The following is a 26,773-nucleotide window of genomic DNA, read 5'->3' on the forward strand; positions in this document are numbered from 1 at the left end:
TATTTTCACTTCTTCATTCTATTTTCCACTTCCCCCGCTCTTCCTCGATCGCCTCATGCTGGTGAGAACTTAATGGACGATTGAGTGTTGTGAAACAGTTGAAAATTTATTTGCTTACAGCGTGTTTTATTTCGTCCTTTCAGCACCATGCATCCAACCACCGAGCGCATCGTGTCCGAAGTTTACTTGTTCCTTTTCGTGTATGTTTTTTTTTAAGTTTGACGATAGAGTAATTTATTACTGTGACGCTTCTCCACACACAGTTGTAAATGCACTTTTCACAGCGCTGAAACAGCAATCGAATAAATCCCCAAGGTTGGGATTCTGACTATCCATGGGGGGTTGGGAGGGAAAACGAAAGAAGTCTAACGGATGTGTACACAACATCGCACATACACACATATATACTGCCGGAAGTAGACGGGACGTTTCGGGAAAAAGTTTCCACAGTGAATAACTGTTTGTGCCGGGGTGAAATGAGCTTTCGGAAGTTTTGTTTGTTCCGTTTATTCAGCCAGTGGTTTTATATAGCGGAAAAGTAAAATAAGTTCTATATTTACAAACAGGGTATAATATAGGTAAATAAACACTAAATCAACAAAACACTTAAACTCAAAATCGGATAAAAAGTATTCAAAAACTTGATTAACCTGTCGATAAACTGGTTTGTAAGACTTTGTATTTTTCAAACAAGGATTTCCCAATAAACCTTGCCCTTGAAAATTTCATAATCTTTCTGTTAGAATGAGATTTTCCGCCGCTGAGCACCTTTCCGACCACGTGGAAAGCGGACGCTCAGTGTTTGTTTACTTCATCGCAAATATGTTCGTGCCACGTGCTTCTTCGGGTCGTAGAACTTCGTGTCACTCTTTCGGCAGCCACTCGCGTAGCCTGTCGACCGTTCGGTTTCCGAAGCGTTTCCAGCTGAACAAAGACGAGTTTTCCGGTGTCGCTGTTGGCCACACACTGTGGCTAACGGCTTGTTTTCGCTGCACGACGAGGCGCCTCCATCAGTTGACTGTTAATGGCCGGTTGATGAGGGTCGCCTCGCAACGGAGGCTTTGAGTGAAGAAGAATTAATAGCTTAGCTGGATAGTTGCTATAAGGGGTCTAAAAACACACGTGACCATTAAATAGACCTATTAATCGTAATAGCTTACATTTCTAAAAAAGTTGTTTGTAACCCTATAACAATCGTGGAGTGTTATCTTTTACAATTAAAAATAGTGTTGGCAAACATGTGAGGATAAATAGTTTTTGGGCAGTTAATTAAACCACAGTGTAAATCATGTGTACCAACCACTAAGTGTGTTTAATTATCGCATACATTAATTGTGCAATGTAGTGACTTCAACACTGAAATGATAATAGTAAATATAAATTGTCTCTTTATCAACCACAAATAATCGTATTTAATACGATACCTATATCATTAACTGCCCAAGGCGGTAAGTGTATCCCATTTTGTTCCACTTGTGTGACAAAAGTGTTAGAGTGAAAAAGAGATTAGATTGGTGAATGTTACAGAATATTGTAGACCTCGTGTATACCGTATTTAATTCGAAGTTACTGTATAGTGAAGTTTTTTTGACACGCGTGGAACTAGTTTTTAATCATCAGAGATGCAGTTTTGCTTCGGATGGATCATGGATGTACGAATTTCATTACTACTGACAGTGATCGTTATGATCGGTAAGTTTAATCGAGACTGGCAGAAATTATGGATAAGCGATCGACGTTGATAGAATATCTCTATTTGAACCACTCTATTTGATCCTATTTATTTTGTTTTTTTAACCTGTATTATTTCACGTTCAAGATTGTTTATGACAATACTGGCCACAGAGCTTTTCCGCGGAGTGAGTCTCCCAAATCCCATTTTGTTATATTGAGAAAATGAAACGAATCAATAACTTAATCTTACAGTTTTGAATTTGAAATATGATGGTTTGAAACTAAGCCCTTTTCATTTAATATTTGCTCACTAATTTCATTACAACAATTGCTTCCGATCCAAAATTGATCGCGCATAATGGACGATGTTTCCGTCGATAGTTGTCAAGCAGAAATATTTCTCCCTTCCAAGGCTCAAACATTACTTTCCTCCGCTGACGCTAGCGACAAACGTGAGAAATCACCAAATACCGAACCGATTGCCGCTATATATTCCCAATTACTTAGTGGCAAGATGTCTCTCGCCCACGATACAACTATCGCACCCCGGTAAAGGGTGCTTCAGTTCACTCTGTTTTCCCACCGGCAGGGGGGAGGGATACGGAGACGGATATCATAACTTTCCTCAACCAACGTTGGCGTGATGCTGCCGTCCGTCGGACCGACCCATCCGGACCGCTGGTGGATCGTTGAAGCATGTTTCAGTAAGTGAGATACGGTCGACTTGTGGTCGAACAATGATGATCCGTGCAAATCGTTTTCTCAGCAAGAGAGGGTGGGTAAACACGGGACGATGTGGTGGAAGTAATAATAACGACAAAACGAAATAATCTTGATGAACTCGTTCGCAAGCCACTAAGCCCTCCTCGCACCTCCGCCATATTTCACTCGCATCGTTGGACGTTCCACCAGAGCGCTGTGGATAATCCGGCACCGACTTCCCCGAACAACAATGTTATACCAGCTATCCTTCGTTCAGCTTAGTCGACATCCGGGTTTTGCCTGGACAGTTCCTTCCGACGGCGCACGGCTAGTGCGCTCGAGTGGCGTGAGGCATGAGAATGTTATTTCATTCGCCGTACCCTCTTTATCATAATCTAAGGATCTATCCGTCGTTTTCTCTCCACTCACCCTATCGCCCATCTCCCCAAACACGCCTCACCTTCCCTGACGCCGGAGCAATTACATGGGAGAAAGGTTTACGTAAGGTGCATCATTCTTTTACCCTACGTCATGACGGTGCGGGTTCCCAAACCGAGTGTATTCCGGCAGATTCGCTTACTCATCCGGCCTCGAGAGGAGCCGGAGCATAATCCCATACCATACCCTATGCCACCGACCCGTCTGTTGTCCGCGGTGCTCACATTTTTCCACGTCTGGCCTGCGAAGGGAAATTCCCAGCCGAACATGCTGGGCCACTTTCGCAAATTCCACTCTCGGGCGGCCACTAAAAGCCGAGTCACTTCACGAGCGTTTATCGTTCGGTGGAGACGCACCAGGACCTGTTTCGCTTCCAGGGGCTTCCGGATTGAGGCATGCCATTACGCTCTTGGGAGACTTGTGGCGCGGAATTTGTCAGTGGCCGCGGCGTGCGGCACCGAGTAGCACTCGTCGAGACTCCGGTTGGCTTATTACAAACGACAGCGAACCAAGAAGTGATGGTAAAATAAAAGTCAGCAGAAAGAAAGGCGAGTGGAGTGAAGAAAAAAGGCATGGCTTTTGCTTTTTTCTTATCTCTTTTTTTTGTCCACGACGATGGTGGTGGTTGACTTGTCTGGACGTCGATGTTGATGCAATTCCTTGCGCTCGTAGACACACGTGCATACTGTTTCGCTTGACGCAGAGACGCCAAGGAACCGTGGGAAACTGTAGGAGGCGCACAAACTCGAGAGACTGGTAATTTTTACAGTTTCTTTCGAGACGGCGATTCTCGAGACAAATCGTGATGTCATCTTGTGTAACTTCCTCGGTGCCCATTCCAGTAGTCACTCTACTACTGCTTTATTCCTTGTTCCTGTTTCTTCACATTTAAGTGAATTCTTCTTGACAAATCCAAACCGATGACGGATGAAGTCCCACTTTCTTTTCCCTTACATTATCTGGCATTTTCACCCTCTGCGAACGCTATCGATTATGCGAAGCTGTAGTCAGTTACGCTCAATCTGTTTACGCGATAACGAACGGAGATTCACGGGAACGTACACAGATTGTTTCGCGACATATTGCAGATGGCGGTTCGGAAGAAAAGTTTAACCAAACTTCTTTAGTTTTGTGTAACTTCCATCGGTAAGTTGTGCGGATAATGTGTCTGCCAGACAGCGAGAGGGAGTTTAACCTTGTAACATGTGGATGGAAAATAGTTTGATAACATTGACAGGTTTTTATTGGTTCATCGACTTACTTTCTTGTGTCTCTTACTTTCTTGTGCCAATGTGTGGTATACTCGTGAGTGCTGACGTATTAATTTTAATGGCAATAGCTGATCACGTTTTTTTATTTTACGATTGCAAAACAGTTAGTTATACAGGTATTTATGCTCACTGTAAATTTTAATTATCAAGCTAAACGTTTTAAATCTAAAATATGTCATAACTTCGATTCTTTGAGAATCACGAAACATTCCATCGAATTAGTAATTCGTTCAAAAAAGGTTGACAATGAAATGTTTTCCAATCATGACACCTTCCAAGTACTCGAATACGAAGTGAAACGAGAGACATAATCAACAGCTAACATTGCCGTTGACATCTGCAATCATACATGGTGCTATAAATAATGATTTCTTGATATTGAAAATTCATCAACCATCCATTTCTTATGCCATCGTGCCAGCCTCGCTCACGATACGCTCGGAAAGCAATGCTTCGGCGTTTGAATAGGCCCAATAATTGGTACCGGTTCTGATTGGCCCTCGAAAGGGAAGTTTCGAAGCAGTTGCCTTGCAATCAAAATTTAATGGTTCGATGTGTCCTTTTCTATGCTTCTTTTAACATCGTCTAATTCTAATACCACTTTCGCTCGGGTCCTCGAGTTCCCGGATGGTACCGTCGGTATCGGATTTTCGATTTCTTTTGCATTAGGAATGCTTCCAAAGGAAAGGAATTCATCGACAGATGAGGATGGCCAGTGGAGGTGCTGAAATTGAAAAATAAAATAATAAATTGTGAACCCATCGGACGGAGAGCGTAACTGAGTGGACGGGTGGATAGGGAGAGGCGTTGAAAACTTAAGCCATCCTGACGGCATCCATAGATCATTCCGAAGCCCTGCCGAAAACAGACAGCGGCCGGTTCTAAGGACTCACCAAAACACGCTATTGGGAAAATGGAATCGGAGAAGATGAACAACCGATTCGCGGAAAATCCGTACGAACCGGAAAACTTTCTCGGGTAATACTACTTGGTTTGTTGAACGGCAGTCCGAAGCAGAGCGAGTCGGGGGGGAGGAAAAAGAATATCAGACTTCGACAAGCTTTCCACTTCGAAGCGATGGATCAGAGGAATGCCGATGGGTTTACGGAACCGGAAGATTCAATGCGAGACAAGGTGAGGGAAGATATTTTGCATAATTAAATGATTGAGTATGTTTATGATGATCGAAATTGACGAGGGTACGGGTAGGATATTTTCTTCCACTTTTTATTCTATTTGACTGCTTGCTTGGAATGTTCAAAGTCATTAGATGTTGATGCGAATGTTTGCAAACGGAATAGGCCGCTCCAGCGTTTTTCTATTCTTTTGCGCCATGATTGATGGAGTGCCATTGATCATTTCCACCATCGGTAATGAAAGAAGTGATTTGCAAGAGAGATTCCGTGCCATTTAAATCATGTTGCATGAGATGTTTTGTAATTAAATTCGACGGAAGTTTTTTTTATTTGATTAAGTATAATAATTGACAATGGCGAAACTTATGTGTTTATAATGTAAAAACAACCTTTTTTTTTGTAGATTTTTGATTTACTCTTTAGCAGTTGCCAAAGGCTTGCAAAGTTAAATGCAAACTTGACTACAAAGCATTCAAATGCGCTGCTCACCGCAAGAGCTCTTGTGGTTGGTTCGACACTAATTACTTTTCCCACATCAAGATTGATTTCATCAGGAGGTTTGAATTATTTGCGCTGTGCAAATTATCACTCTGTAAACATAAATCGTTGACCGCAGGGCCCTTGGGTTTCCTCGACCACAACCCACTACTCCTCGTCCCGCTTTATTTATATCGATGAAATCAAGGTGGTTGGCGCGTGAGATAAACAAGATGAAAGGTTATGGCTATTCCGGCTTTGGCATGAACCCACGAAGTCAATCGAGCGTGGAAAAAACGTAGACATTCCTGATCAATAGGTCACAGGTCGCTTTTGTGTGAATGTGTATGGGCGTGTTGTACCTTGCGGGCGTCGCTAAGGCGCAGGCGAAAACAAACACCCTGCCTTAGTGGGGATGGAAATCTGACCACCGAAAGTGAGTTAGTCGGAGATAACTACCAGACACTGATTCTTATCAATCTGGCCACAATTCTACATCCCCCCCCCCCCCCCCCCCCAAACTTCCCCGCAGAAGGAGCATTCAAATAAATTTGTATTTACCTACCGACTCCCGCTCAAGGCACGAAGGCGCCACTGTTTCCGTCGCGGTTTCCTATTTCTATTTCCGCTTCCACTTCGACAATGTTCCTTTCCGGCAGCGTTCCTTACCGACCGATGCGCAGCACCCATCAGGTTCGCAAACGGAAAAGCGATGTGGGAATGTGCCGTACGCTAAGCACAACTGCAGAAAAAGTGGTCGAAAGAAAAGCAAACCTATGCTTTCGATTGCGAAGTGAAGATGTTAACTGAAATCGTGCAAGGAAAGCAAACGTACAGATGCTTTGTGTGTGTGATTGCGGTGTGAAAGAAATAGTAACTCAATTTATGTTTATTGAAGTGTTTACGAGGGATTTTCCGAGGGTGAGAATGTGCTTCTGGCTTGTTCGTTTTTTTGTCGTTGGTGGAGTTATTCGTTCCTTTCATTTTATTTAGTGAGCATTCGAAGGGTCTATTGCGAGGGAGAATTAATGCCTCTTCTTTTCTTTTGTGCTGAGACCGTAGCCAATCGGAATTAGTTGAGCATTGATGCTTAATCTAATCATATAATTTTGCAGGATCGATATGAGTTAATAAAAGACGAAAAGTGTTACTAAAAGAAAGAGTTGTAGTGAAAAAAGAAATGATTAATTATGAACAAAAACATTTTTAATCAAGTGCTGTTCTCGCGTTCATGCTGCGTTGCGATTTTCTTATTGTTGCTCAAGATAATTCCAGTTGGCATCAAGTTTGGCTCGTTGTGCAATAACTTTCTCGTTTTGATGGACCGAAATGAGGAAAAAAAGAGTAACAAACCATGGCACGGGCAAAACCATATTGCAAAGTGTTTATATTTCAATTTTGAAAATTTCCTTTCCACCATTGTTTTTTGATGCATTCCGCGCGCAACGAACTGGCGCGATTTCCTTGCAGCAAACATTTTTCATCTCCTCCTCTAGCATCTGCTATCTGGGGCAACAATTGGGCTGGATGCACTTGCTCCGGAAGTGGCCCCATTTCTGGTGGTGGATGCAAAAGATAGCGTGAGACAGCGTTGGTATTCCCTTTCCAGCAGCACAGGGCGGAACGAATTTCCAACAAAAACCGTTCGAAAGCGGCCAACGGTGCATGAGTAGAAGAAAGTTGCAAACCGTTCGGGTACGTGAAGTGGATGCTGTAGCAGCCGTTTTGGCTTGACTCGTTTTTCACTTAGCTGGTGCACTTTTTCATGGTGCTTCGATTTGTGTTTAAATTCAATTACATCCCAGTTAAAACCTCTTGCGCCCGAAGGCTTTCGCTTAATGGTTGTGCAAGCTTCTCGCAAACAGCAGATGCACCGGATCTACAGCTAGCGATTGTGGTAATGCATTTGATGCATGAAGGGGGTCGGGTTTGTAATGAGCATTTTCTAAACAAGTATAATTATTTTGATATAGTGAACTTTAGATATAATGAAAAGAATAAACACTAAACCCGAGAAGGAAAAATTGATAAAATGGAAAATCGAAACAAACATACTGTAAAAATATTTAGAAGAAAAATTGTTACTGTTTTAAAACAGTTCTGAATTAAAAGAACAACATGGTTGACAGCAAAAATATAGTAAATAAGCACAGGTTACCCATTTAAAACTTTAAAATGTTCTTCCGACAACACGTCTGAAGTTTTTCCCACTTGCAGTGGGAATTGGTCACGTGCAATTTTCTCTCGGTAGCCAAAAAGATGTTACAAGCCCCTGCCTGTATCCCAAAGCTATTCGACCGTGGCAAAGCAGCCTTGCCACGAGCATGCCCATGGTGGACGGGGAAGCTCGTTTCAAGAGGAATTGCAGTACCCGTTCACAGTTTGCAAAACAGATTCCCATCCCCAAAGACGGTTGTTCCTAATGGAAAGAAAACTGACGATAAATAACTGGCCCAAGGGCTCGGCGCGCAGTGGCGGGCGGTTTGGTTACTTTTGTTCCGTGGTACTTCCGAGTCGAACCCAGCCTGGCGTCTCGGACAGCGAGCGCATCGAGGTGAATTCCTTACAATGGGCATCTTCGGAATGCAGTTTGCGCAAGCCGCCTTTGGAAATGAGGATGGCAGCGGGATGGGAGTACGCCGGCCAAACGCTGGAGAATGTAGTCTTTTGGCTCACATTTTCTTTATTTCATCCAGCGCCTTGCAAGGGGAGGGAAAACCTGCTTGAGGTTTTGTCTTTCGGTCGGGAGGGTCGTGTGGAGAAAAATCTAATTTAAATTAATTTAAATTCGCTTCAGTTCCGAGTCGTAGCGACTTTCAGGCACTCGGTGGCTCCCGAACCTTTCGGGTCAGCTATCGAGCCGCCCAGTAGCTCAACCGGAATGCAGCTGCATGCAGCAGTTAGTCTAAAGTGGAGAAATTAACGTGCGAACGCTGCTCGCTCGGGTGGACTCCCCTTTCCCAATCGTAACTGCACTTTAAAATCATTTGAAGCGGTCGAAAGGGAGGAAAGGAACGAGAGTGGAACCGAGGAGGGCCGATTCCCAATGAAGGGTTTCCTTTTTGGTTCCTCGCAGGACATTCGTTTCGTCGGCACAAAGCACAAACTGTAGCTTAAGCGCAATGCAGTGATGAGGAAAATTTATCTCTTGACCATAAAACGCTCGATTTTCGGTAGTCAAAGCGATGGTGCGGCCATTTCTCTCCCCAGCCCAGCGTCTACTAGACAAATCCTGCTTCTTTTGACCGTCGGACTGCTGCGTCTTCGAAGACGTGCCTAGTTTACTGCCTTCCGAAAGGCGCGACGGTGTTTAAGTCTGTCGTTCGGACCGTCGGTCACATCATCTTATGGAAATCGATGAGTTAAAGTGAATCATAAAACAACGGCGTCAAGTTAGTACTACTGTCATTTCACCGTTTGGAGATTGATGTTTCTCGCCTTATGTTATGTAGGCTAGGTGGTAAAAGAAAAAATTATGTCTGTAGTCTTATGACGGGAGAAATAAAATAAAACCAATCATAAATATTCGTATAGATTGTTGATGAGTTAAGCCAACGAAAATGATTTCAAATTAATTTTCTTTCGTCCAGACCAAATTTTGAAACAGGCATAATGAAAAGGTACAATCAAGGTGTATCATTTTTCCTTCGTAGCACCGTGTAATTTTCTTCTTTCAATTTATTTCCACCCATTTCATCGCTCCTAGTTTTCCGCCTCTGGTTTAAATTCGTATTCTAATACAGGGATTTTCAGATGATATCATAACAGTAGCAGCATTTATTCCAACTGCAGCACATGATATTCCAACTGTGTCAGTTGAATTTATAACGCAATCATGTTTATTATAACTGTGTCAGTTGAAATCAGAATCGTAGCAGTTGATATTATAATCCTCCTGGTACAGCAGCTTGAGCGAAGTACGCAACTGGTGAGTGTAAACGTATATCGCACGAATGACAGCCCACGGTTGATCTACATAGCAGGTGAGTTCATAACGAATGAAGCTCTTCGATTTCATTGGAAAGAAACTGCTCACAAAAATAAGTCAAAAAATGACATGCAGTCCACAAGAAAATTAATCAGCACTGCTTGTTTAAAAATTCTTTTCGTTTTCTAATGAAATTAAAGCGATTCATGCGAGATGAATTCACCAGCTTTGTAAATTACCTTTGGCGTTTCGTTCATGCGATATACGTTTATGCTTGTTAGTTACGTAAATCGCTCGACCTGCCATACCAACTTTATAATATCAACTGCTACGATTCTAATTTCAACTGACACAGTTATAATAAACATGATTGCGTTATGAAATCAACTGGTACTGTTGGAATATCATGTGCTGCAGTTAGAATAAATACTGCTACTGTTATGATATCAACTGAAAAACCCTGTATGACCCACCCGGAAACAGCATTCAATACTGCCTAAAACCCGACGGTTCTAAGAAGGAAAAAGAAAATCAAACTGCTACCAAGCGTTAAACCGTAGCATAATTGTAAAAACGTTACGGCGAAACCGTTTTCGTGCGCTGATTAATGTTCAGTTCGGAGAAGGAAAGGTGGAAGATGGAAACAATTTATGTATTTTTTCGAACGCGTTTCGCTCACCTTTGCCAAGGGTAATGAGGGCTGGTTCTAGAAGGTCCTTGAGGTGGCGATGGGTGGTAGAAAACAGGGGCCATGCCAGGCTCGATGGAGCATGTCGTCGTCGTCGTCGAGCCGGATTGGCGATGCTGGATTTCGATTCGCACATAAACGAACCAATTTCGTTGGCCCTTTTGAACTTCATTAAACTTCGGCTGCGGTCGATGTTGGCTCGTTTTTCGGCAAACTGCACGCCAGCCCGGGCAGTACGTATGCCTTCAACCATGCACACCATTAATATCGAAACACAAACACACACATATACGAGCAAGCACACCGAGGGAATGCATGACGATTCGATTCAGCTTTCCTTCCCTGATGTATGCTTATCAATTTCTCATCTTAATAGACTTTCCCGCTTGCTTGCTGGCTCGCTCCCAGGATCGGGCCGGTAAAGTCTGCCCGGAAAATCCGTCGTCGTAGGTAAACCGCTAAAAGAACGATCACTTCCGTGGAAAGCAGCTGCCGGTGGGGGAAACCAGTGCACGGCAGCAGCAACACAAAATTCACTTTCGATAAACTTAAACGGTACGCTGTCGGGCTGAACCAAAACCGTTTTCTTTATTGGTTTCCATTCGCCAGTGGGTCCCGGTCCGCTCTGATCCGGTTTGGCGTGTTGTCGACGTATTCGGTGCACGTATGACGGTTTCTTTTTGTTGAATTTCGGTCGTGTTGTGCCAGCAAAAATTTCACCAGACTTTGCTCCCTTTTCCCTGCACGGCAAATTCTGTGAGCTCGAAGGACGGGATCGGGAAGGGAAGTTGTTTTATGTCGGCACTGTATCACTTTGTTGTTCTCGTTCAGCTCGGTTGTACTTTGTGTTTTATTTGCAGAAGAATTTGTGTAGCTGTAGTTGAGGGAAGTAGTGCTTTCCACCCCCCGCTTCCGAAGGAGAAATGGAAACGATTCGAACGATTCATTGATGCATTTTACAACCGTACGGAAGCTTGCAAATATATGACATTTTGAAGGGTTTCTTTTTTTTCCTGCTTTGTGTGTGCGTATGTGCACTGTTATTACTTTGCGGTTCGGGGAGTTTTCTGATTGGAACGTTTTTTGATGGTAGATCCATTTGCAGCCGGGCTTTTGTGGCGTTCCGGTGAAGCTTTTCGTTTCTGCAAAGAAATGTTCTTTTATAATCGTTCACTGAAAGATTTTTCCATTGACTGTGAAATAGTGTGGCAGAGTAAAAAGAGTTGAAGCTAACTTTAATAAACATGCTAGTCATACAGAATCTCAAGTACTTTTACTGCATATTAATCCAACATTCCAAACCCGAAATCTCTCCCATAGTGACACAAAAATAATCAAGCGCAGGCCAAACAAACATCATACCATATTCATCGTCACCGTAGTTCGCGCTGATCGGATGGCAAATATTTATCATCGGTAAGAAAAATCGGCATCGTGGGAAATGAGCTTCACCTTGTGAGTGCCCTGTCTGGTGGTTTACTGCCAGAACAGAATCTGAAAGCCGCAAAAAACATGTCGGAACGTTCGATCGTGGAGTGATGGAATGTAATCATCGAATCGTCCAATTTTGTGGGACGGTTTTTTTTCTACTTGACTACCATGAATATCCACATGATGGTGATCAGCGCGGGGAAAAACTGCGAAAACATGTGCCCCTGTAAGGGAGACGAATGTTACTGCAATTGGAAAATTTGTTTTGCTGAATTTTAAACGTGACGAAAGCATATGATGGAGTGTCTCACTGAAACATGAACTAGCTTTTTTTCCGCTGCTAGAATGAATTTGTCAGTATGCATGATTAAATGTTTTGTGTCGGGCTTGGATGTATGGTTAACACGATTTAAAATTGAGTTTTTTTCTCTAGAAAGTTTAATAAACTCTGCAATACATTCCATTGAGGTATTTTAGAAAAGTTAAAAAAGGTAAATGCATTCTAGTACACAAATGTTTAAATCGTGTAACTAAGGGAACATGAAGTCTGATGAAAATATGCGCAACGTAAAAGTTTTCGTCAAACATCATGTTCTTATCCTTTGCCTCCTCTCTTAGAAAGCACAAAAGTTTACCTAGTTCACCTCACTGAGGATCGTATCGTTTTCATCAGAACAGATTGTTGATGAAGTTAGCATCGAGTAAACTTCAACTCAAACACTGCAGTTCAGACCGAGCGAGAAAATGGAAAGTGAAAGTTGAGGTCGGGCGTAGGATGCACATGCAAGTGCACATGTGAGGGCGGTAATTGTATTGGCTGCTTTCCTATTAGCTTTGGTAGTTGGAGAGTTAAAAGACGACTTAAAAAGGGAAGACAATCTTGAAGTCGTTTTCCATTTTGAGAGATGGAGAAGATTTAGGTGGGGAGAAAAACACTGTATTTTTTTAAAATAAAGACGTAAAGCTAAACGTTTGGTTTAGCTGTTGGACTCTCGTTTATTCAATTATATACTGAAGATTGCATAATGAAATGTGTGTTTTTTGGATACATTTAGCTTTCAGCATGACTGTATAATTGGTTAATAAGCTAGTAGTGCGGATTCGGATTGCACAAAATATCAATTATGATCTTTAAAAGTATGTTTCTTTTGATTCTTTAAAACACAGAGACATAACCTCCACATTATTAAAAGCAACGTTTAGTAGAAGATTATGTTTATCCCCCTACTAGATCGTTTCCGAACCCTCAGGATAGGGTTGTCCAACAAGCCCTCAATGTTTGATGATGGAAAATGTGATCAAATCAGAACGATTATTTTAAGCCCACAGTTTCTCATTTTCCAACTAGCCCTCCGGGATACACCGCTGCTTGCTTGCTGATCAAGGTTTAAGAAAAGTTCATTAGACTCGGCTCCCGAACAGGCAACGCCACTGGCTACAACAGAAGAGAGTTTTTCAAACATTCTTTGAAGTTTCCCACAGCTTCCCTGTGCGGGACGGAAAGTGGACGGAAGTGAAAGGATCTTTGAATTTTTCAATCAGCAAACCTCAAACATAGTTATGGAGCGTTTGAGACCGCACTTTTCATCCGGGAGGGGAAGGGGAGGGAGCATAGCAGAGCATTAATCTAATTTATCGACAGTGGCTTCCGAAGGTCCGTGCGTGAAGTCGGGGATAAGCTTTTCATGTGGTTCCGGCTTGGAACTCTTACTCGGTCCCCTTCCACCATGCCCAAGTATGTTCCAGTCGGTGCGTCGTCGCCATCATTTTCGTACCTGTTCCGGTATGGTCGATTCCCGGGAGGTAGAGACTTTCCGCCCGAAACCAGTCCCGAAGCCAGTTGAGTAGTTTATTGCATCCAAGTACCGGCCGGGCGGTAGCGCACGTGAACATGACCGCTCAGAAATATGATTGATATCTACTGCTAGAAAAAGGTATTTTATGCTTCGGTATGCTCGATACTCTGAGCTTAGTTTTCTGGTGCTTCGAGAAGAAAACCTGTGTTTACCTCTTTCAACGTTCGCCTGCTCCGGAGCGCTTTCCATGCTGCAACAAACAACAAAATGGCCCGGTAATCGATAAACTTAAAAACCATTTATCAACATTGACTGCTAATATCCTGTCAGTAACCGTAGCGAAATAACAAATTGAATTCAACTCATGATCGAGCTGGCTTCCGTTTTGCCGTTGGCCGAGTGGTAAAAGATTATCAATAAAAAACACGAACCCTGGTCCAAAAACGAACCGTGAAAGGGAGGGGGACATTGCAGACAAATAAAAAGACCCTATACGCCCTGAAACTCAAAGTCGGACATAAAACAAATGGGGGTACTGTTCGCTTTTATTTTTTACCCCAATCGTAAATCAATTGGCTGCTCCGTTGCGTCCGTTGGGGACGCAACTTCATCGCACCACGCTCCGTATGTTGCAAGAAAACCACAAAAGTTTACCGGAATGGAAAACCGAAACGCGCGATTAGATGCCGGGGAACTACACACCACCCCGATAGCGTCTTGGGTCATATTTTTCGAGGGATTTTCATGCGCTTGTAGTTGTTGTGTGTGGAGCAGAATCGTCGGCAAAGATGAGGGGGGAAGGGGGAGGAGGGGGGGCAGGATTGTGTTTTATATGCGTCCTGTTGAGTCCTTCGAGATTTCGGCGAGAATATGAGGATAAAAACAATAATCTGTCATATTGTGCCGGGGTGAGAAGAACACTGGAGATAGATAGGAAATGGAAGGGGGAAGGTAAGATCCGTTTGGAACGAAAACCAGTGAATTTGTATGTGCTTGCGTCGTTCAAGGTAAGGAAAAGTTTTGGGGCAATAAATATCCTATTTTGCTGACCCTTTTTCCTGTAGGGCAAATTTGTGTTTCTTTTTGGATTAGCCAATAAACAATGAAAGTTGACTTATTTCTTTAGAAAAGGCTAAATTCCGGATAAAGCTTAAAGTAATTTCTTTTAATAAACTTGTGTTTCGATCTTATACTTTAGTACTATTTTATTTATAACATTTACAACTGAATTTATCTTGCTCTTCCATCCTATAAAAATTTCAAGACTGTAAAGCTAAGATTTATCATCTTAATATGATCATCTTGTTGTTGGGATTTTATCAAAATCTACAAAGAGTGTTGTTACAAAAATTTAAGTTGATAATATTTCTGTAACGTTATCTTTCAAATAATCTTACAAGATATGCAACATCAAGCACATGTCATGGCTAAGAAAAGAAATTTCTAATACTAATTCTAATTATCTCGAGTAGCAAACGTTCATTCTCTTACTAGAAATCGCCGGTAACAATATTTAAGAAGCTTCGTTCCATTAGCTACGCGTAGAAACAAAAGACAAAGTCGTACATTTCATTTGGAAATGATCCAGAAACGGGGATTCTCGTACGTCCGTTCGGGCAGCGCTAGTGCGCCCCGGCTAGTTTTCCCGATGGCTTGCTCCGAAAATTACTCCGAACTGCCTATAAATCTTGACGAAAAACACATAAATTATCGCGATAAACGGATCTCCGGGCCGCTCGAAGGCCAACGGGGGTTAGCAGCTTAAGAGTTGATACGATTCATTTCGGTGATTTGCATGTCGGACGAGTGGAACAGCGGGACGGGAAGCGGACCGGAAGGGAGGCGCAGAAACACGAAGAATCCCACCCCGGGCTAGCAGCTGATACCTATTTTATATTGAGTTCATCCATTAATTTAACGAAGCTCGATCTCAATCTGCTCGTCTACGGCCGGCGCAATCGTGCACAAGGAGTATGATAAACTTCGCCGAAAGTCAGCTCCTCGTTCGTTGGCTCCGGATGAATTGTCTTAAGAAAGTTGTAGGGCAAAGGAGTTGAAGAAGACAATCAGAATGTGACTCAAACTTTTTACACTTGACTATTTTTTGCTACTAAGAATGGCACAAAAAAAACTCAAGCACTTCTGCTTCGTACACCGAAACTTCTCTAACGGAGCGTAAGGATAATGGCTTTTTAAGCTCATAGTTAAGGTTCACAGTTTTATCCTGCCTTGCCATTCCCGGTTTTGCGTTGGCTCAAGTCGACGACACAATTCCGTGTTAACTTTCCCCACCTTCCCGTCCAAAAACCTTTGCCCTCCCTGGGTAGCCTTTTTCGAAAGTGTTTTTAGTAAAAAGTAACATGAACAAAAAGAACCTCAAATCAGAGTGGGGAAATGTTTTCAGAATCGGAGAAAGAAAACAAAAAAAAAAGTTCCCAAACGTTCCCTTCGTGCGTTGGCAAAATAGTTCGAAGCGGTTTGGATAATGCTCCGTTAATGATCCAAAGTTTGTGTTTCGAAAAAAAGAAAACAAGGAGGGAAACGATGAGATAGAAAAAAAAATGCAAAACACCGTTGGAGAAGTGAGTGCTACTAACCGCTGAAGTGAAATCTAGCAGAACACTTTACCGGTGTCGGTGCTCGGATTTCCTTTCCCCCACAAGCCGCACGATGGAGGCCTCGGAATGTTTTCGGTTTTGGCATGCTTCTCGAATTTCCCCCGGGAGGTTTTCCATAGGCTGGTGCAATGGAGAAAGAGAGACAGAGGAAAAGAAGAGCCAGTGTATGTCAAATATGCTTTTCCCTTCGTATAATGAAGCAAGAAAAACAACGGCGGCTAAGTCGAACCGTGTGTTTGTCCCTTGTGGGGAGGGAATAATGGGAGGGAAATGATCCAAAAACTGTCCACTCCCAGCCCTGCTTGGAGGGAAGCAAGTCTCGGTTCCATAAAGACAGCCGTTTTATGACCGCTGTCGTTCACATATTTTATCAATTTGCCTTATGCCTCCAAACTTTATCCTCGCGAAAGACACTGCCGGCTCGGCTTGTGGCTTCCCTCCTCGAGAGCATCTCGAATCTCCCCTGAAAATCCATGATTCAGCTGCAGAAGTTAGTCCAACGAAGAAGCTTAAACAACAACATCAAACCCGCTAGATAGGGCTCTACAACAGGCGTGGAAATGGAGGAAAAAAGACCCCAAGCCGAAACACTTCGTGACCGTGCACGTAAAAGAAATGTGTTTTCCCCTCACGGAGACAAACAATTGCCGGATTGCCGGGTTAGCGTTCCATTTCCCACTGTCGACATAGGGCACATTCCAACACGGTATGGCACCGATTATTGTCATGTGCTGCACGGGATTTATGCTCGAACGGATCGAGTACCGGTAGGGCATTGCTTCCTGCGATCCCTTCAATCCGTACCCGCGTAAGCAACACGTGGCGCAGCTGGTGGAAAGTGAGCGCAATTTTCGCAACCCCCATTTGCCAGCCCTTCCCGAGGGCTTTCTTCCTAATTGGCGCCATTTTTCTATCGTAGAGCATTCCTTTCATCCAAAGGAGGTGGGAAAGAATATTTCCATTCCACTTCACCGTTCTTGCCTACTGTTGACGTAGTTGACACGGCAATGTTATTGCCCTGTCGATGGCGTCATCGTTTTTCTTTTGCCTTTTCGAACCCTTTCGGGGCACATTTCGATTCCGACAAACGGTTATGAGTTGAGACGAGTCGAGTGTGGGATGGGAACAAATAAAGCCCTGCGTCGAACGGTTTGAACCGGGGTGAGACTATCCTTTCCGGTAGTTTATCCTTCCGGGGTTTGCGTTTGCAACAAATCCTCACTTTAGCTTCACTCTCTTTGATGGCATCGAGTTTCTTTTTGCTTCGGTCGTTTTAGTAGCGGTTTTAAAACCTTCCTCCATTGTTGTGTTCGTGTGCAACTGATGTAAACGTTGGTGCTTGAAAGGGTGTACGAAAAAACAACACTTAGACCACCCATTTACTGCAAACAGGGGCAGCTACAAACAAGTAGCCGATTGTAGTAGTCGATTAAAAACAGACATTCGCCATCGAAATGGGCGTAACAGTAAAATTTAATTACTTTCCAGCGATGTAATTACACTTCAAATGGTAAAGAAAAAACTTGAACCACCACAAACAGGGTTCCATTTCCCCATCCTCTGCGTTTACTTGTTCGCTGCACACTCTTGGTCACTTCTTTACGCCGAAAGTCGTTTGTGTTAAATTTACGAAAACAGTTTGGTACACGAACGTGAAATTTTGACAACCAACAATTAGAAGGAAAAAAGTTAAAACACTGGATTAGGAGGAACTCTCCCTTTTTCACTTAAACACAAGGAAAACCCAAATTTAACCGATTTGCCTAACGAGCGGTTGGTGAGTTTACGTGTCGACTTGGCGCCAAAAATGTTTTAATTTTACTCCAGCTTCGATTTGGTTGTTTAGATCGATTGCAGAAAGATCGGTTGTATATTCACATATATGTGAGCTACATCATACCTGTGAACTTTGTTATTTATTAAGTTTTTACTGGCATCATTCAATATTATTATTTTCAGCTCGTGAAGTTTGTGCATTGAAAATCTGAAGGCATTCAAAAGAACTTGGCATTCTCTTCGCTTGATCTTTAGTTAACAGAATTACATGAATCATGTTTGAATGTTTATTCATCTCTTCAAAGGAGTTTTAAAAAGTTACTTATGCTTATTGAATGTGTTAAATAAAATATTTATTTGATTGCGTCACATCTTTTAAAGCTTAAATATGTCAAACCTACACCAGATTAGATTTGCTTGAATGATTTATCCTTTATTGGATCATTTTGCCAAGCTGCGTCGGTACATCCAACGACTCAAGTTGTCCTATTTTTATCGCCACTTTTCCACTCCTTTTACCGGTCGATTATTGACTCCATCAGCGATGGCGGCTACGTTCTGCTGGAGTTATAGTGGGTGTTAGATATCAATGATCCATGCCGCTCCCCGCACACCCACCTTCTCTTCAGGAACTTCACATCCGATGTTCGCTGGCTCACAACTCTCCTCTCTTTCTCCATCGTTCACAGATCTCGTCATCACGCTGAAGGACGTGCGCGTCAGTGTTCCGGTCGCCATCAAGCGGGGCGATAATGCAAATTTAATCTGCCATTACGACATGGAGGGCGACGAGCTGTACTCGGTCAAGTGGTACAAGGGCAAGCGGGAGTTTTACCGCTACACGCCGAAGGAAATCCCCGCACTCAAATCGTTCGTAGCGACCGGCTTCGCGGTGGAGGTAAGCGTGAGAAGCGCCGTTTCATCCAACCTTTTGCCGGCGAGAAAAGCCCTCCTAAAGGGCACAAGAGGTTCGTTTCGGAAGTTGCTCGACGTCAGCAGAAAAGCGTAACCGAAACCGACCGCCGAGCAATCGGGGTTTTCCATCGCCTTCAACATGGTTCTCCGGTGGATCGTAACGGTGCGCCTCGGTATGGCAATCGTGATGCCAGGATTGATGGCTGCACGGTAGAAATCCGCTTCCGGAAATGCAGGCGCAGAGCGAGAGTTGCGATGCGACTCTAATCGGGAAACTTCTGTCGAAGAGGGAAAACAAAAATAAAATTAAAAGGACCGCTCCGACGAGGAGAACTGTTCGCAATTTTGTAACTTTGCAGATCGGCTCGGATCATAATTATCATTTCTTTGTTCTTGGGATGGCAGCGGGAGTTTTCCGCGAGCCGCTTTGTGCCAGATCGTTCCAGATGAGCACTGATTAATGGCGCTGAATCGGTGCACGGCTTCAGTGACGTAAAGTGAACCTCAATTAGTGGCAGTTGAAGGCAAAATTTAGGACTTTCAGGAAGGCAGGGTTCAACAATGATCTTTTTGTTGCACACTAATGATGGCCATACGTTTGCAATATTCGACTGTTAGCGTAAGAAAAGTTCGAAAAACTGTTGATTGTGCCTCCCGGGAGTAATTCGATTGCAAAATGCATATGAGATGGATTATACAATTATCCAACGAATCGTAATATAGTAGATATTCAAGGAAACACCACACGAGAGTGAAGTACATCTAATTAATGCAGAAAATAAGAAGTTAATAGAAAAATAAGGTTTAGCTGAAACTGAAGTTGTGTAAATATAATATTCTTTTGTAGAATATAAAGTATAATAGTCCCTAACTGACAAATAATGTAAAATATTCAGATTGAAAGTTAAACCATGAACAATCTTCAATTTAATTAATGCAACTTAATGAAGCATGCATAGAAAAGCGCGAGTAAGTAATTGGAACAACATAACCTCTTTCCACCTGATGTATTCGTTCTCGCAGCAACCTCTATCGAACGGCAGCCATTTGACGTTGATGGGCTTGGAGTCGTCAGCTACCGGAAAGTACAGCTGCGAGGTTTCAGCCGACCTGCCTTCGTTCGACACGATGATCGTCTCCAGCGAGATGGAGGTGGTCGGTAAGTACGGCATTGTGTGGCCTGATTTTGGCCGATCGTTTGTCAGACACTTTGGCGAGGAAAACTTTCTCGTGACACACGGGGACGTGGGAAAACAGTTGCATACTTATAAAGTTCGGGATATTTGACGCCACTTTTCCTGTGTTCTTGTTCTTCCTTCTCGCCACGATTCCAGACGTGCCAGTAACCAAGCCGCTAATTACGGGCATCAAGCAGTTCTATCGGATAGGTGATGTGGTGGAGGGTAACTGCACGTCCTACAACTCGAAGCCGGCTGCCAATCTCACCTGGCTACTGGATGACAAAAAGGTAGGTTTTCCCAGCGCTACAGACATTGTGGGCAGAACATCGGTTCCGGTGAGATGATAGCAAGGATTTTCCATAAACTTTGAGGGGCCACATTTGAGACGCACCGTTGAAACTAACTGCCGTACAGAGCAATACGCTCACACACGCACACATACGCCTCGCGGCAAGAAATTCAATCAACATGGGAAATCGTTTTATGTATTTAATTAAAACTTTAATCCTGAGGAATATCAATCTTCCACCGCTCGACAAATCCCTGTCATCGCTCTCGGCTGGTGCGAGCTGTTGGGAATGATGGAACATCCGCCCTTCCGGTGGTAGCAGGAAACTCTCGGGATGAGGAAGAAGTGCCCCTACGCTTTTCCTAGCTTTCTTTGAGCATCGTGCGAGTTTGAGCCCGCCTCAGCAGTAATGGTAACTCGTAATTCCGGCAGCATTACGAATCCAAATCTCCCGTAAGCTACCGTTGCTCAGTTTGTATTTTATTTACACCATAAACTTGTCAGTCCTGCTACATGTTGTTCTATGGCTCCCGGAGCAATGCCGGAGTGACATCCGAGTTCGGTTCCCCTGGGAAGAAACAGAAACACCACCAGTTCCGATTTCCTCTCTGTGAGTCTGTGGTCCGAGTTTGTTGAGGTTTGTTTACACCGCACCGGATTGAGTGCCTTTCGTTTGGGCGTATGTTGTTGGGATCTTGGATAAAGCTGTCCACTTGAACGGTATCCGCAAGGATGCGATACGCTTCCCTTCAAACCCTCGCCGTCCCGGAGGTACTCTTCCTTTTAAGTAGACTTGAGCTAGTTACGATGAGGATTTTCCTTTGCTAAAAGGCCAGCCATAGCCCGTTTGTGGGAAATCTGAGGAGAGATTTATCACTCGCAATGGGACGGACGGAAGGGCTTTAGAGTGGGTGATTGGGTTGGTCTGCAGAGGATCACTCACTCACAAAGCGCTTTATTTTGTGATCGAAAGTTTTATGGATGAGAAATTTAAGATGCATTTTAATCTGCGTTGCATCTTCGGCCGGATGAATAATGAACCGAGTGAATATTGTAAATGAAGAATGAATTGAAAAAATTTAGAATGTGCGGCCATTTCTTACCCTTAATTCCTTTACTTCGTTTCACTAATTTCAGATCAATGGCTCACAAATCCTGCAGTATCCACCCTACAAGGACGTTCGGAGCAGCCTCGACACATCGACGCTCGGGTTGGCCTTCCCACTTTCACACCACTTTCTGGGTCGTAGCAAACTCAAAGTAAGTACATCGAAAAGCTTAAATTCTTGCAACATGATTTTGTTAAAGAAACGACAGCAAAACAAGGGTAAATAGAATTAACGCCCGTTGGTGCGAGCATTATTTGCTTCCATAATGTTGTTCCGTTCGTTTGCACAAACATCCACCATCGGTTCGTTCGTTTGATCTGGCAGCGTGGGGGATACATTTTCCAACACAAAAACAAAACCGTTTCTTCGGTACATTTTCCTCCCAGAGGCAAACAACATCGTCATTTTTCCGCCACTTTACCGTCCGGTTCGGAAAAGCAAACAGAAAAATAAGAACAGAAAGCGTTGCTTCCCAGAAATAAATAAATATGACAGATTCGAAATAGCCGCTGTGATATTTTTCACTTTCATCTCTCCGGCGGGATGTCTCTTCATTCTTTCCTCCCTCATCGCCTCGTTACCCCGTTGATCTGAGAGTTAAAAGAATCGCTCGCTTCAACAAGCAGCCACTTTCATCTGACGGCACGCGACACATAAACGGTACATTTATCGTGCATTTATCGCGTGTCGTCGCGAAGAAAACGGGAATGATGTTTCCTTTTCCGTTAACTTCCAGTCACGGAGGAAAAATAAGGGAATCGATGTGGTCCACAAGCTTGAAGGGAAAACTTCCTCTTCGCCTGCTGCAGCACGTCGATTGATCAAAGTAGCTCTTTCGGAGGATTCGTTTTTCCCAGGAATCGTAGAAAATCGTATTTGCACCGGATCGATGATGCGTGTCATTGATTAGCCCAAAAGCATAGCTCAGTTCGTTAGTGGCCTACTACAACCGACGACAAACTTCCTTCTCCCATCGTCGGCTCCACCAACCCGGGGTGGAAAAAGTCTCATTGATTTTTGTTTTATTCTTCCTTTCCAGTTCAGCTGCGTGGCGAAGATTCACGACGTGTACGAGCAGCGGGTGGATCGGTGGATTGAGGACGAGCGACCCAAACTTCTGGCCGCCTCCGCCTCACCGGTTGGGCTGAATCCGGTCAACTACGTGCACTCGATCTACGACCAATCGTCGGCCTCGTCCTCCTACCACCACCACGACGGCAGTGACTTTGACAATCAGAACAGCGACGCCTACATGACGCACATACAAGGTAAGCATGGGAAGTGTCAGGTGTAAAGTTATCGATCTTTTTGTAAACCATTAAAAACATTTTAATATTTAAGCATAGAAGGCAGATGATTTTAAGTTAAGTTAATTATATCTTAAAAATGGGCTCTAATGTTTAAAGATTCACCAACTGGAAACAATTTAGTATTCCAGAGGTAGGTCGTAGATCATTCGGGCTACAATTTTCTTTCGGAAAATGCGTCCACTCATGCGCAAAATGCTGCCTGATTGGACAAGTTCGGTTAGTCAGACACAAAATGGTGCTTGACTAAGGCTAGGGTGCGTTTTCCGGGTGGTTTTAAAACGTTATTGTAATGTCGAATAACAAAAACCTGGCCCGTAACCCAAAAACTGGTAACGGAAAACCCCACTCCCCAGTACATCCGGTCCCCCACCCTTGTGATTCGCCGTCGTTCTAACGTTCCCTGCACGCGGCCAAATTCAATTAGTCTGCAGAATGGCATACTCATCACGGGCCTCGCATGCAGATGAGCGCAACTGGGTCGAGATCCTGGAGCTAAAATGAACCGAACTTCCTTACGCTTCCGAAAGCGTCATTCCGATTACAGGGCAACGATGCTCTCGTATTGGCCGCGCGCTCCTTTTTCGCATCACGGCCGTCGGTCGATGGTGGCTTCGAGGGTTCGAAAAACGACGACCAACCGAGCAAGTCGCTTGCAAGCGGGAGTTGACGAAAAGAAAATGTTATTACGTGACCGAACGACCTAAACTCGGGTGCAATTTTCTTCCGGCAACAGATCATCGAACACGATTATCGGGGGAAGTTCCAGCTACGTTTCTTGTTTTTTCGTTCGTTTCTTTTCCGGTTATTGGCAACGGGAACAGTCGAGATCCAGTTTGCATACCAAGTTGCGCCTCGGCAGGAGAGCGATGATTGCAGCTGCTGCATTTCCGATGGCCGATGCGATATCGTTGCACTTTTCGCCGAAGCTTACATTCAAACCGTTCAGGAAGGATTTGAGGTGACATTTTTTCATCCCGATATGGTTTCGACTCTTGATAGCGTGGGAAAACAAACGCAGTAAAGTTGTTATGCTTACCTCCACCATTGAAAACATCGATTCCGCTGAGCCTAGAAAAACAGATTCTATTGCCAGATTTTTTTAAACATCTTTGAAGAATTTTGCATCCATAGTGAAAGAGTAGTGTTTAAAATTGTTTTTCAAATTGAAAAGAAAACTTTGAGATGATTGATAATGACCCAAAATATACTCTTAACCTATTTACAAATCTTGGCATAAGTAGCTTTACTAGTTTTTAAAACAATGTTATGGTGTAATGTTAAGTTTGTTAAATGCAGTACATTTCAATTGAAAATGGAATAATGTTATTTTCCTGTTTGTGTGAGAGGGTTGTGGAAAATTGAAAATATGTTTTTTACTTTCGATCATTTTACTTATTCCATTGCGTTTCGAATATTTGATCTGAAAGGTGCCCGTGCTGCAATTGATCAATGCTGTATCATGCACCAAACCAATCACGGTTAAGTACGTCCGTGAACGCTTATTAATTGCATCACCATGTAAACAACCTACGGAGAAAGAGCTGGAAATCGATCAATAATATCATCACCATCTGGAGTAATGGTGCCCTCCCATCCCATCCCGAAGCTCGATGGTTCGTTCGTTCGATGGTGCGAACATGAACATTGAGTGAGTGATACGAGGAAACATAAACGCTGCCAACATTAGTTCAATAGTGCACGGTAGGGGCAGTTTTAAAACATCCCCGGTTGGTACTAAGTACGGCACGGATGCAGCATACATTCAACCTATTTTTCACAGGACTTTCCATCCCCTATTCCCAACCGGTCCCGGCTGGCCGATGAAATCAGGCGGAAACGTTGCCGAGACGCTGACCAGCCTGCCTATGTCGAGCCGTGGCACTGGACAAGGGCTTCATTTGCATATTCATTTTAAAAGGCGGCGTGAGGAGGGTCAGTTTTTCTAGCGTTTTTTCAGATTTTTTCAGCTTTTCACCCGAGCGTTGCGTCTTTCCTCTTCCCGTGCGCAAAGGCGCTGTTCGCATGTCATTCATCGTGTTTCTGCCGGAAAAGTTAGCCTTTCATGGACCGAACATGAAAGGTTGGCATGTCAACAGCTCACAGTGCAAGCTCTCACGCACACACTCACATTACCACACGCGTTCACTACCGGAATGAGCTCTGGGCTATTGGGGAAAAAAGTGTGCTCGGCCCGGGAAACTAGCCGGGGTATATAATTTTTTATTTTCATAAATGAAACCGAACCGCTCCGGCAAACGTTTGACCTACTGGGCGTAATGATTTTCATATTGGCTTGCGCTGACTTTTTTGTCCACACTTTTCCCATTTCATTCCACCGTCATTTCAATAATGTCGATGAATATGAAACGGCGAATTGGTGAACATGTTGTCCAGTTTCCTAACATTTCGTATCGGTAGACGGTTTACGCTGAAGCTCTATGAAAAATGATATGAAAACCCGATGCCGACGTAAAATCGGATAAAACGATCCTTAAATAGAAATAGCACAGTATTCTTTCACTGTTGAAAATTGATTACTTAAATAAGTTGCAATAAATGTAACCATGTATGAATTGAAAGAGAAATATAAAAACACGAAAAATGGTTAATTTGTATGTACCAACTGAAAGTATCGTCATCAGTACAAGTTAAAGTGACATTGTGTATGTCCAAGAGGAGAGCGATAAATTTTTATATTCGAGTGTTTCTTTTATGTGGGAATTTAGCCGGAATATCATTGCCCTTAGCTTAACTACTTACTCATTAATCATTCCTCTGATCGGATGATATTCATTTTCCATTTCTTTCTTCTCTGCTTTCGATGTGACCGTTCTAACGATTCTCTCCTCTATTGTCCCTCTTTACCCCGTTTGTATCCACCCAGGAGACATGTCATCTTCAGCATCGAGTCCAGCTCGGGCGGGAATAATCTCTCAATCGGACGGTGGACACACGGCGGTGGCGGCGACGGCAGCAGTCGTTATGCAAATAGTGCTCTCGATCCTGTCGACACTGGCCTTCGCCGTCATTTCCGGAGGAGTTCTGGACGGCAATGGCCGTGGTTTGCCGCCGGCCGTCGTCGTCGCTTCCTCAACATGCGGTTCTCTCCAGTCAAGCGACAGCGCGAACGAGCGCGTTGAAGGCAGCATCCTGGCCATCTGAATTCTGTGTCGGTGTGTCAACAGTCAACCAGTGTCGTCTAAACTAACCAGGGAGTCAATGGAAGCGAACCGGTTTCGGGGGTGCGCGTTGTGAGTGCTTTCAAGTGCCGGGTTTTTAGTTGTCTGGGGCTTTTTTTTATTTCTTTACCATCCGAACAGTTCTAGTGGTACCTAACCCGGAAGCAAAGAGTCCTTTATGGACCGTGGAGTGAAGTTAAGGAGTGGGGGAGAAAAATGTTTGAAAACGTTGGCCCAAATCGTAAACCACCCGAAAGGTCCCGTTTTAAACGGTGTGAGAGAAAGAAACCATCAACATAGTGAAACACAGAAAAGAGCAACAAGAAGAGAAATATACGAGAGATCATGAGGAGACGAAGGTGAAGTCTTTTACGCGATGTAAATATGGCTCGTTGCATGTTCTGCTCCAAATTGCCATGAAGCTAGCACCAAGAAGACACTGAAATCAAGAAATGAAAGAAAACTAGCACTAGCAAGGAAAAAATCCCCAATTCTCGGACGACTAGCTTAAGTTTATAGCAATAAACAAACATTGGTTCTCGGATTTGCAGATGGGAGGAAAAGCCCCTGAAGCGGGCAAACAAATAAACAAAATGAAAAGGAAAATGGCGACAAGTTTCCCATGGTGAGAAAACAAGAAAATCATGTAAAAAGAACCCCAACACATACACACATTGCACTTCACCGGGAGTGATGACCCTTTTTGTGTGGTTCCGAACAAATAATAACACTCGCTCTCCCCCGGACTGGTTTATTATTTTATTTCGCTCACAAACACACAAGTCTCCCGCCGCGTGATACGGAGTGAATAAATGTTTTCACATGTGAACCTCACTAGAGGACACCGACAAGCGT

At 43.6% G+C, this 26,773-nt stretch overlaps 1 protein-coding gene across 1 annotated transcript; it reads left to right on the forward strand.

Annotated features, from left to right (window-relative positions):
- The first annotated feature begins 1,622 nt into the window (after positions 1 to 1,622).
- LOC131293114 (uncharacterized) lies at positions 1,623 to 25,901 on the forward strand. The gene is made up of 7 exons (XM_058321193.1): positions 1,623 to 1,692; positions 18,625 to 18,833; positions 19,874 to 20,009; positions 20,185 to 20,318; positions 21,458 to 21,580; positions 22,469 to 22,697; positions 25,624 to 25,901. Exons 1-7 carry the CDS (start codon positions 1,623 to 1,625, stop codon positions 25,899 to 25,901), a joined length of 1,179 nt encoding a protein of 392 aa, XP_058177176.1.
- Positions 25,902 to 26,773: the final 872 nt, after the last annotated feature.

Source organism: Anopheles ziemanni, chromosome 2 (assembly GCF_943734765.1).
Source record: "Anopheles ziemanni chromosome 2, idAnoZiCoDA_A2_x.2, whole genome shotgun sequence".
NCBI classification, from domain to species: domain Eukaryota; kingdom Metazoa; phylum Arthropoda; class Insecta; order Diptera; family Culicidae; genus Anopheles; species Anopheles ziemanni.

Excerpts from the sequence above, each read along its gene's own strand:
- LOC131293114 (XM_058321193.1), top strand. The coding sequence starts at position 1,623 with ATGCAGTTTTGCTTCGGATGGATCATGGATGTACGAATTTCATTACTA. Across the intron at positions 18,834-19,873 it reads CGACCGGCTTCGCGGTGGAG|CAACCTCTATCGAACGGCAG; the intron begins GTAAGCGTGAGA and ends TCGTTCTCGCAG. Across the intron at positions 22,698-25,623 it reads CTACATGACGCACATACAAG|GAGACATGTCATCTTCAGCA; the intron begins GTAAGCATGGGA and ends GTATCCACCCAG.